The sequence below is a fragment of the Schistocerca serialis genome, chromosome 2, assembly GCF_023864345.2.
Source record: "Schistocerca serialis cubense isolate TAMUIC-IGC-003099 chromosome 2, iqSchSeri2.2, whole genome shotgun sequence".
Taxonomy (NCBI): Eukaryota; Metazoa; Arthropoda; class Insecta; order Orthoptera; family Acrididae; genus Schistocerca; species Schistocerca serialis.
The window spans coordinates 546,636,503-546,649,263 of record NC_064639.1 but is presented as its reverse complement, the minus strand read 5'-3'; the positions used below and the strand labels follow the sequence as shown (position 1 = coordinate 546,649,263).

At 34.9% G+C, this 12,761-nt stretch overlaps 1 protein-coding gene across 10 annotated transcripts in view; it reads left to right on the top strand.

The window, feature by feature from the left end:
* Nucleotides 1-1,812, top strand: part of LOC126457526 (patronin) — a 403,664-nt gene extending 401,852 nt beyond the window's left edge. For all 10 annotated transcript variants that reach the window (XM_050093876.1, XM_050093874.1, XM_050093879.1 and 7 more), the window contains one exon: nt 438-1,812. In XM_050093876.1, the coding sequence (XP_049949833.1) occupies nt 438-582 (145 nt within the window). In that variant the 3' untranslated portion in view covers nt 583-1,812. The remainder of the gene's footprint in view (nt 1-437) is intronic.
* The last annotated feature ends 10,949 nt before the right edge of the window (nt 1,813-12,761 follow it).

Here is a 12,761-nt window from a genome sequence, read left to right as displayed (position 1 = left end):
TTTAATTCTACATATGTAAGTTTTATAATAATGTTAATTTGGACTTGTCCCATATCCATGAGCAACAACACATCACAGGTCTGAAATCAGTAAAATTCAGATGTAATCTAATATTAAGTGAAACAGTGTTAAGCACAAGTGCAGGTTAATAATTAAATTAAAATCACTTGGCACAGTTTAAGCAGAATCCCCCCCCCCTGTTCTTCTTCTTCTTCTTCTTCTTCTTCTTCTTCTTCTTCTGTTTAAACTGTACATTTGGTAGGCTTTGATAGTTTATCATAAGTTGCAAAAAACATAAATGTGTTTGAAAACCAAAAACATTCCAACCTTGAAGTGTGTCTTGAATTGCAGATAACACTGCTATATCACATTGTATTACTTCCTGATATCACTTCAGAAATACCACAGCTCTAATTATTTCACTCTTGTGATTTCAGGTATAATTCCGGTGGCAAATGTTTTTCCCAAGTTCACACAAAACACCTTACAGTCACAATTGATGCTTTCACCATTCATAACAGTTTGTGGCAAGGAAAAAAAGTGGCTCTGCCTAATAAGAAAGACATGGCTTTGGTTATATAGTTATTACAGAATAATTTGTGTATTTTGTGCATAATCAAGGATAACCTTTTTTAACAGACTGCAGCGCAATCAATCAACGTTCACAGTTGTGAGTTGTCTGTGTATATAGTTTTGCACAAGAGAATTGCCAGTGAAAAATTACTCTTCATTGAACAGGTGTATGATGTGACCAAAAAAGGAAACTGAGATTATATATTGCAAACAAGAGAGTGATGTTCATAATTATGAAGCAGAATTTTTTACTAAGATAACATCTCATGTGGTTGTTTTACTCTTTACTTGAAAATAAATAAACTCTTTCATTTGTCTTAGATATAGATCATTATGCCAAAATTAGGCATTCAGTATACTTGCATGAAAGTTTAATCATATCTTGATCATTTGGAATCTGTGTTTTTAATGCAAGCTTTACAGACTCTTTTTAAGCAATATGTTACTGTTGTTTGTAATTATGTATTTATGTGGAAGTCTCTTCACTTATTTGTGTCAGTTGTTTGTGTGTATTCTTTCAGTATTTACATCAGTTATATAATATGGAAAACTGTACAGCTTCTACTGCTGTTGAAATACAAATATTTGTAAGATAGAAAGTGTGTTTGGAAGTTTGTGTATTTATGATGAGTGTGGGAGAAGGGGAAAGCATTGAGCTATTTTCAATACTCCACAAAATACTGATATACATTTCTCTCTAAGAGCTCTAAAAAAACTTTAGTCAAATATGGCCTTTGATAGATTTTTGCTTCTTGTTATCACATTGCCTAGTTTGTACAATGTAACAATAAGATTCAGCTTGTTAAAGCCATTAATGTAAAATGAAAGAATGAGGATTTATGGCTAACTGTGTGATATTTTATCCTGGCTATCCTCTTACTTCCATCAGAGTACTGAGTCATAACATTATATAAAGTTTTGTTAAACCTCTTGCTTGTGACTGATATTTGTTTTCTAATGTTTGTAAGTATGCTGCAACATTCATTATAACTGCATACTGGTTGTTGCTTCATTGTTAGTTTTTTTATGTGATACTTTTGGTCACAGTGTCATACATGAGCACAACTGGATTCAGGGAACTACTCTAGTATTAAGGTTGTGTTAATCCCAAGTAGTACTTGAGATTTGTATATAAATGTATATTTTTTATGTGCTGTGTACAGATAATTGTCCTCTAGTAACAATTTGACCATGAACATATTTTTATATTAATAAATTAATAGTATATTGCTCCACCTCTTTTCTCTAAAAACTATTGACTCTTATTTACACTGTGTTGTAATGTGTATATATGCTTAACAGTATTTTCACCATTCAGAGAAATTTTCTGTTCTTGGATTGCAGTTTCCTGAAAAGCTTTAGCTAACTTTATGATATATGCTGGAGTGACAACAGCTCCTACACCAAAGCTGTAACAGTATAGGTAGGTTTCAGTGCAGTTGTTAAAGCTTTGATGCTTACAGCATCAGAATAAAGTTTTAAAATGTCCACTGGGTTTATATAAAAGGAAATTTGTTGAGAGTAATCCAGTTGATTTTATGAGAGCATATGATGCTAGTTACAATTTTGCTAATTTTTTTTTTTGTACTGAATGTGATACTTTAGGTTTTAACGCCATTGATACTAATGGTACATATCCTAATAAACTTTTGTATGTTTTTGTACATATGTGTATAAAATATGTTTTAATTAGTTATACAATTTTCTGTTGATTGGAAATGCCAAAAATCAAAACAGCTTTGCCATGTAGGCATAACGTTTTTACTAGCAGCTGAACATAAAGAATTGTTCTGTAATATTTTGCAACATTCCACATCATATGTTGTGCAATATTAACTTTCTGAGTGAAGACTTATTTATGTTGTTTTACTTGGATGTACTTGTATATGATGAACCTGTTTTTTTATTTACCCAGTAATAAAAACAAAAATATATTATACATCAAAAAGTCATTTTCCAGATAGGAAATTTGCTACTCATATGAAATTACAAATTTATGTAATTATTTTGATAACAGTGGTGGAAACAAACTGTAACTGATAATAATAGTATTAACAATATCTTAAAAAAGAGACAAAATTTATTTAAAGAGAGAACTTTTTGAAAGACATAATCTGTTGCTATAAAATTGTGTGTGCCCTTTAATACTTCCCCATTACTGTTAAAGGAAAGTCATTTAGTTAAGAATAAAAACAAGTTCTTAAAGACAACAGATCAGATCAGTAAATTTTTATGCCTCAAAACTGCAAACCTTAAAAGCAAGGGAACTTTCACAGTAAAACTACCCTGACCTAGATCATCAGTGCTCTCTGTAAATTATTCATGGTGAATGCTAGATGGTCTCCTGTCCTTATCTGCATGGAGTCAGTATGCCTATTATATTAAGCCTGTTATAGTTATGACAAAATCTTCGATTTGTGAGTTAGTTACGTGTTCTTTAGATTGTATTCTCATGAGCGAAGTGATATCAAATGCGTAATTTTTACAACAGTTAAAACTTTCCTTTATATATATATATAACAGTATTTTGGTTACTAACATTTATATAACAACTCATTCTTCTATGTAAAAGTGCATTGTCTGTATAGGAAAAAAACTATGTTAATTAAGATAAGCACACAGAATCTTACACATAATAATTGATTAAAATTGCTGCATTCATTTAAGAAGAGAGCAGGTGCTGATGGCTCTTGATAGTGACAAATCATGATGATTCACCATGGAAAATATGCTTCAGTACTTAGGGGTTGACCAATAATTACCAAACTATTTGAAGTAAACAACATAGATCTTCACTTAAAAGTTTTTGTATAACCAAATGAAATTAACTGTTAATTTTGAAAGTTAATCATGGGAGGGGGGGGGGTGGCTAGTGCATTATTAGCCCCCCCCCCCCGTTTTTTTTATTTATTTATTTTATTTATTTATTTATTTATTTATTTTTTTATTTTTTTAATCCAGTCCAGTTTGAACCCACAGGAGCTCAACCATTGTGCATTACTGTCCAGTTTAGATTAAGGTTATTGTTATTCGGAGTGAAGCTTGAAATACTAACATATACTGGAATAACTGAAGTAAATCTGATAAAAAAAGAGCTTTCATATCTACAGTTTTGGAGTTTGCAGGTTCTATTGAGGAAAAAAAAATACAGGGAAGAATATTATAGAATATTATAGATATCCAGATTATGTGTAATATGAGGAGAAATATACCAGGATGGAGTGAGATAAACATTAGTATGTTTCTTGCTACTCTTTCTGTCAGTTGAGAATATTGGCATGCTTTTTTTTCTCACAATTTCAGACATTTATTCACTTTTGCTTGTCTCCTCTTTTCTTTCTCCTATCAACTGGTCCAGAAGGTTTAGGTGTACAAGTATTTTATTAGTGACAGTGTCCCCATTTATGCTGGTAAGTATGCATGACCGACAACAATATTTGTCTGAAGGCAACTGGCACTTGATGGCTGACAATGAATCTTGCGCCCATATACACCTTCTAATATCATGTCATACCTACTTTCGTCCAGTGTAGTGCAGCAACCCAATGTGGCATCAACTCAACAAGTCATTGGAAGCCCCTGCAAAATATTGATCCATGCTATCTCTGTAGCTATCCATAACTGTGAAAGTGTTACAGGTGCAGGATTTTTGCATGATCTGAACTGTTGTGTCCTATAACTGTTCGGTGGAATTCATGTCGGGTGATCTGAAGGGGGCCACTATTTGCTCAAATTGTCCAAAATTTTCTTCAAACCAATTGCGAACAGTTGTGATTGTGGTCCTGTGACGTGGTGCACTTCATACATAAAAATTACCTTGTTATGTGGGAACAGGATAACCATGAATAACTGCAAATTGTGTACAAATAGTGGAACATCCAGAGCACTCATTCTGTTCTACATAAATGCAGCCAACACCGTTATGGAGCCACCATCACCTTGCACAGTCCCTTGTTGAGAACTTGGGCCCATGGCTTTGAGGGTCTGCATCACACTCGAACTCTACCATCAGCTCTTACCAACTGAAATCAGGAGTCTTATGACCAGACCACACTTTTCCTGTCATCTAGGGACCAACCAATATGGTCATAGGCCTAGATAGTTGGTGCAGGTGATGTCATGCTATTAGCAAAGGCATTCGCGTTATTTGTCTGCTGCCATAGCCCGTTAATGCTCAGTTTCGTCACACTTTCCTAACACACAAGTTTGTCATACATCTGACATTGATTTCTGTGGTTATTTCATGCAGTGTTCCTGGTCTGTCAGCACTGACAGATCTACCAAAAACTACACTACTCTTGATCATTAAGTGAAAGCCTCGGCCACTGCTTTGTGTATGGTAAGAGGTGACGCCTTAAATGTGATATTCTCAGCACACTCTTGACACTATGGATCTCGGAATATTAAATTCCCTTATGATTTCCAAAATGGAATGTCCAATGTAGATAGCTCCAACTACCATTTTGCATTCAAAGTCTGTTAATTACCATTGTGCATCCATAATCACACAGGAAACATTTTCACATGAATTGTCTTTAGTACAAATGATAGCTCCATCAGTGCACTGCATATCGATATCCCATGATGTTTATCACACCAGCGTAAACCAATATTCATCTATACCTAATAAAAATGTGAGTTGAATTTAATTTCATTTTTCAGAATTTAAATCTGAAAGTTAAACTACAACTGAGAAATACTGAAAAGCAAACATTTGAGTTGCTTTTTTCTAAATTTAAGTGTTTTCTATGTCCTAATGGTCCTATCACCATCCCTCTGCAAGAATTCAACTGTCTAACGTCAAATGTTTTGGAGATACACTAGAATGAGAAAACAAGAAGACATTGCTCAGAATCCATGGCAAGAAGTATGAAATAATCCGGAGATCCAACGCTGAAGTACTGCAGGTTAAATTTTAGTAGACCAATGAGAAGAACTGGGAATGGCAGCTGGGAACTAGTGAAACCAGTGAAATATTAAAAACTGGGCATTTTAAACATCTAGTTGGAATGGAGAAGAAAGATTTTTTTAAATTAAAAATCGGGTTACTGGCATTTGCCTAGATGAATGTGCTTTTGAACGTTTGAATGTAAACTTCAGTTATGAAACCCATTTGTGAGGCATATCATGCAGGCATTGTGTGTGTGTGTGTGTGTGTGTGTGTGTGTGTAAATATATATATGCACTTGTGTGGTTTTCCCCTATTTTGCCTTTTTAATTCCGTTTGGATCTGCACCTTTCTGTATATTAATCCATCAAAGATTTCTTAAAAGAAATATGATACAGAAATACCCATCCATAAAATTGGAGACAAGCAAATAAGCCTCTTATTATATACCATATTGCTCCATCGAATGGTATTTGGAAAGTTTTAAAGTTGCCAACAATTAACACTTGTATCATTTGCTGAGTAGAATATTCTAACTGTGTCTTGTTTGCATTTCCTTAATGATGTCCCTATGCATAAGCATCTTCAATGAAGTCTTGTCAAAATTGTAAATGTGATGTTCACATTTTCCTTGGCCTGATTCTTGTTACATTGGAAACTAAAAACTTCTATTATTTCCCCCGACATAGTTTGTGTCTAATTTCTTATTTTTATATCGGTAAACGCAAGACCACAGTATCAGACTGTATAACAGGAAGGAAACCAAGTTTAGAACAGAGAACATTAACTTTTATGTTTGCAAGGGCCCATGTTCAACAGTATCAAGCATTGTTAAGAAAATGGTTGTGGAAGCAGTTGAAAGAAAGTGTGGTTTAACCTACAGGTATCCAATTTCATGTGAATAAAAATTATTTATAGGTACCAGTAATAGATTTGTTTGTGTGGCCATCTTCCGCAGCAGCTGTTAACCTGTTTTTATAGGTTTTCTGTCTTGAGCTGACTGCATTATAATTAAAAAGAACTCCACCAGACGCATTTTGCTTTTATTTACAAAGCATCTTCTGTGGCATTCTGTTAATTGGATGCATACATTTGTACATTTATTTTTTTATTCTTTTAGGCTAAGAACAGCGTTTTCTTTATGAATTTAGTCTGTAAGCTACTTATGGTGTTTCTTTACATAGTCTGCACCTTCCCCTCTTGTTAGCAGTGGTTGATGTCAACAGGCTTCATTTCACATCTGCAGTTTTTGACATTTTGTGTTATTTCCTGCACTGCACTATTTATAATTGACTTTCTTAACTGTTTTTCATTCATCATTGCTACAGTGTTTATGCTTATTCTCGTTTGTTTTTGTTCACGTTGTGTGTGTTGCCAACCTATGAAACATTTTGTGTGTGTGTGTGTGTGTGTGTGTGTGTGTGTGTGTGTGTGTGTGTGTGAAACTGTCTTGTATGTAGATGGAGACGTGAAATATTCTGTGTGTGTGTTTGTGGTTGAATGTCATTGTGTAAAAGATGGTACACAATGATATAAAACCACAAATACTCATACAGACTATCCAATATTTTCAAAAAACAAGGCATAAAAATAGCACACCAAACCAACAACTCAAATCAGAAATACTTCCCAAAAACAATAGGAAAAACTTATCTGTATCAGAAATCAGGAATATACCAACTGAAATGCAATACATGTGATGGAAGATATGTAGGTCAAACCAGGAGGGCATTTGACATCAGATACAAAGAACATGGAAGTATAGGACAAATCATTCAACTTTTGCAGAACACTTACACCAACGCCAACATAAAATTACAACCAGAGACACAGACATGGAAGTAATAAGGATAATCAACAACAAAAAACACCACCTCACCTTATAAGAAAACTACGACATCCAAAAAACCATAACAGAAAAGAAACAACTCATAAATGATCAGATCAACTTGGTAAACAACACACTCTTTAAACTTATTGACCGCTTAATGTAACATTAAAAGTACAAATATAACTGCAGGCTCCATTTACTACTACCATTTTCTCCCAGATCTATCCCTTAATCACTGTCCAGGCCATCCCTGTCATTCTTCCCACCCTGGAAGAAAAAGAAAGAAAAAAAAAGGCTACCTCTCTCAAGTCTCTATCTACATACAAGACAGTCTCTCTCTCTCTCTCTCTCTCTCTCTCTCTCTCTCTCTCTCTCTCTAACAAATTGTTTCATAGGTTGACAACACTCACAATGTGAACAACAAGAAGTGAGAATAAGCATAAACACTGTAGCAATGATGAATGAAAAACAGTTAAGAAAGTCAATTATAAATAGTGCAGTGCAGGAAAATGCCAAAAACTGCAGATGTGAAATGAAGCCTGTCAACATCAACCACTGCTAGCAAGAGGGGAAGTTGCAGACTATGTAAAGAAACACCATAAGTAGCTTTAAAGAAAATGCTGTTCTTAACCTAAAAAGAGTCAAAAAATAAATGTACAAACGTATGTATCCAATTTACAGAATGCCGCAGAAGATACTTTGTAAATAAAAGCAAAACGCGTCTGGTGTAATTCTTTTCTATTACAATGCAGTCATCTCATGACAGATAACCTATAACAACACCATAATAGACATTAACACTAAATAAAACGTAACCTATAGGATCAAAATGAGTTACAAGGTAAATCAAACCATTCATATTGATGATTGATTAAGGAGCCCAGTGCAATGTGTTTTCCACTTAAAAGTATGTGTCATTGTATTTATGTGCAGACAAATATCAGCTTGTTTTGCATACTTCTAAACCTTACTACCCAATAGCATTATGTAGTGAGATAACGCTGCTAAAGGCAATAATGTATTTATTGTGCAATGTAAGCAATAGAAGTAAAGTGAAGTTTATACTTGCCGATCTTATCGAAGTTTATACTTGCCGATCTTATCGAGCCACCTTCAAACCTAGTAATTTTTACTTACTTTCCACTGCGTTTTTATAAAGTACTCTCCCCAGTCACAAGATCTGTATACTCTGTTTCTTGAAGATTATTTGCTCCTGAATCAAGATCTAATTTCAAAATGTCTGTACCAGCCCTAGTTTTCATGGTATGACTTTATTTATTTTTATTTATTTACTTACTTGTAAATGCACATGGCAGTGTATATATTTTGTGTATCTGGCAGAACACATGCTGTAACACCATTTCCAAATGCAAACAGCAAAGATATTTGCTTGTACACAAAGGAATCAAAGAAATTAATGACTTAAGACTAAAGAAAATTAAAGAATCAAACCTAAAAATATTTTCTGTAAACATCACTTCATAAGGCCCACAGTAGTTCGACAACATTCTGGTTCTCCATTTGCATTGATAAGCCATTTTCATTTGAGAAATGTCACGGTGCAACCATTCTCCCTGTTCATCACTAACAGCACCGAAGTTATCTGGGCTAAATCAAAATGATCATTTCAAGAAATGTGGTTTACATGATGTGTCATCTCATAAGATTGTGTGATCTTAATTGTTTTTATGCAATATTGCAGTAGTTCTCTGCAATATTCTTGCCTAAAAACTTCTTGCGGACATTTCTGAAAGATAGACATGCCATTCTTCCAACATCGCTCAGTAAATCTCCAGATAGTAACTTGCAGTCCTACGAATAATCCTTTCTTTATTTGTGATTCACTGATCCTTTGAAACTTCTCTCACAAGTACAGGAATCCACATAAAGCTTTGCTCAAGCTACACCCCCCACTGCCCCCGGTTATTTTTTATGAGACTCAAACTTGATTTGCAGTCTCATATATTTCCTTCAGGTTAACTGCATGAGCAGTTGAAGAAACAGATAGAAATTTATTCCTGTTGTGGAGAAGTACTGATTTCAGATTAATCTTGCTGGAATCTATGAAAAACTTCACTCATTAAGAGTGATATTTTGACTAAGTGTCTCCATAACTGACTCAATGTCGTTCATTGGAGAAATATTTAGAAAGAATGTCATGGTGGTCACAGTAAACACTCAATTTCATTTTGCAAAAAAGTAGAAGATTCCATATGTTTAATTATGAATCTAAAAGCTCAGCCAGTTGCTTCAACAAATTTAAATGATGAACAATATCGTCCTGACCCTATCGAGGAAAAAACAATGGCTCATTTGATTCACAATTGCCTTGAAATGTTGGGTCAGGATGCGTATCTCCTGCATGTTAGTCACCGAGTTCAGCTTACTCTCCGTCACATTCTCAGGACGTACTGATATCGGTAATTTTTCACTGTGACGTACAAGCCTTATAAGTGTTAACTTTGGATATTTCTCTGTTTTCCATGTTCTCGAGGTGATTCTACGTTTACTTTCTGTCACACAAAAATAAGGCTGTTGCATGGTCCATTGGTTCCCTCCAAATCTTTGTAACAGCAAAGGACATGAGATACGACGTTTTTAATGAGACTGTCAGAAGTGCAGTATATGACAAACTGTGTGTGTGTGGGGGGGGGGGGGGGGGGGCACTTTGATTGTGTTCACCAACCTCACATTCAACATTCAAAATAAGAGGATTAAGTTCTTGTTTTGTAATAACAGAGTTAGCTTTCTTTGATATAACAAAAGGGATTTGTGCTATTGACTCAGGTATGAGGTATTTTGTCTTCTGAATTAATATGCATCACAAACTATTATGAACTTAGAACGTGTTGTCATTTCAGACAATTGTCAGAATTCTCAGGGCTGAGATGCAAGTGACAACAGACATTATGTTTCTGCATATTAAAAGCTACATTTTCTGGAGGAAGAGCCGTCTGATAAGAGCTGTGTGTTTATACATATTTCTAAGATTTTTCAACAATGAAATCTTCAGAAAATTTTAAGTGAAACCATAGAAGAATAACCAATATGCAGAATTTCAAAGATAACGATAGTGTGGTATGTTACGATAAAACTGAGCTGGACAGGCAAAAATTGATTTCATTTTGTAAGTCAACACTCATGATTAGCAAAGTACACCATTCACATTCTTTATAACAAAATGTTGTTGACCTGCACAATTAATTTTCCATGATGAGCGATCAGACTCGAAGAACTATTTCAGAAATAGACTGATTATGTTCAGTAAAGCAAAAATTGAGTTAAGGTTTATGTAGAAGAATTAGTGTCTAGTTGGTCCCATTGTGGTGTGAGATAAAAAAAATAGACCTGAGCAATAAACTCAAATATCAGAAGTATATTGGCAAAAGCTTATTTTGATGAACTCTTCCCCTATTTCCATGCTGGAGGAAAATAGTTTGGTGGTGGTAAATTCTTATTTAGAACAAGAAAATACCATTTAAGCATAAATGTGAGAGACTATTTATACTCAGTTTGGATCTGCCTGGCCATGAGTAAGGAAGATGAATAGAAAACCCAAATACAAGAGTTTAAGTTCATTAGAAGCCAAGACTAAACACAATTCAGAGTGAAATGGTAAGAGACCTTACTGAAGTTGACAGACTCAGGGTATCATAAATAAAATGAGTTCCTCATAGTGTTGAGATATGGCCTAAAGAAGTCAACAAAATTCCCTAGAAAAATCTACATCTATACTGTGTAAACGATTCTTAAATGTGTGTCAGAGGATACTTTCCAATTGTACCATTTATCAGAGTATTTTCCTGTTCCATTCACATATGTTTAAATGCATCTGTGCCTACTCTCATTGGGCTATTCTTATCTTCATCATGTATAATGAGAATGATACTAAGGGGGCTAAATAGGCTTTTATGGGGTAGTTTCTGTGTATTTTAAAGAATCTACCAGTTTAGTTGCTTCAGCATCTTCATGCGACACTCCCATGGGTCCAACAAACCTGTGACCATTGATGCTGTCCTCCTTTGTGTATATTAAATATACCCCATTAGCCCTACTTCTTATGGGTTTCACATACTATAGCAATATTCTAAGATGTGTTGCAAGGGTGGTTTGTTTCCAATCTCCTTTGTAGACTGACTGTATTTCTCTATAGTTGAGTCTGTGTAAGATGACCCCTGACAATTGCAGTGGGGTGAGCACAGCTGCTTCACACATCTACCTCAACCAGTCATGTAACACGATTTTGTAAATATGTTTTTGGCAATGCCTCAATATTGTCAGAGCTCTGTAGGTGACTATTGTTTTTGCATGCAGCCATTTGTGCTTTGCAGTTGAATCTGCCTGTAGACTGTCACACCAGGTATTTGTATGAGTTGACCAATCCCAACTGTGACTCATTCATACTGTAGTCATGGATACTACATGTGATACAGTAGACCCAGAGACATGGAGATTTATAGATGTTGCATAGAATGATGTTCAGATAAGAGGCTATGTATAGAACGGTGTAAAAGAAAAGAAAAAAGGAAAGGAAAGGTACCAGTACATGTGGCGAAAGATTGTAGCACTCTTGACTGTTGTGTTCAAGATGAATCTCAAAGGAGCATGCAGTGTGACCATGATGACTATGTAGAATGAACATAATATTCGGTACTGTGATTACTGTGTGGAAATCATTTAGACTAACTACTAATTTTTCCACCAAAAAATGGAAAGGTAAAGTCTTGAGATAAAGCAGGCAATTTAATAATCATTTCTTAAATGCAACAAAGTGACAGTTGAGTGGAAAAATATTGGCAGTGTTTTGAAAAAGCAATTACTGTACCATTTAACTATCTGGAAACCTCACCCATTTGCCTTCTGAAATTATGAAAAGAATTTCACTCAAAAACAAAAGCCCATGCAAAGTTAGTGGTATTATCAACAGCATGTTAAAGAGTAAGTTTCTTTTAATAAGTACTGTAGTGGTGGAGGGCAATGACCTCTAGGTAGGTGGTGTGCTTTTAATGGACAGGATGATGATCCACCTTGCGCATGAATGCAGCAAGGTGACAGGTAGAAACCATGTGAACCCCTTCCAATAACCAAGAGTGTAAGATTGAATTTAATATAATCCATTATGGAGTCGAGGTAGCAGTTGTCGTTATACTGGTTATCACTGTTAGCATTCAACCGCGATTCTTATACATATATTTTAACAACAGTAGTAAAAAAGTTCAACGATGCACATAATAAAATAGAATTTACCGTGGAGTACGAAACTGACAATTGTTTACAGTTCCTGGACCTGAATATAAAAAAGCAGGGCAACAAACATGCATTCTCCGTTTATAGAAAACAAACTACGACTGATGCCGTGATCCCGAATGATTCATGCCATCTGCAGGCTTATAAAGAAGCTGCTTTCCGTAGTCTCGTGCATAGGGCAGTCAATATACCTATGAGCGAAACAGATAGGGAGACTGAAAT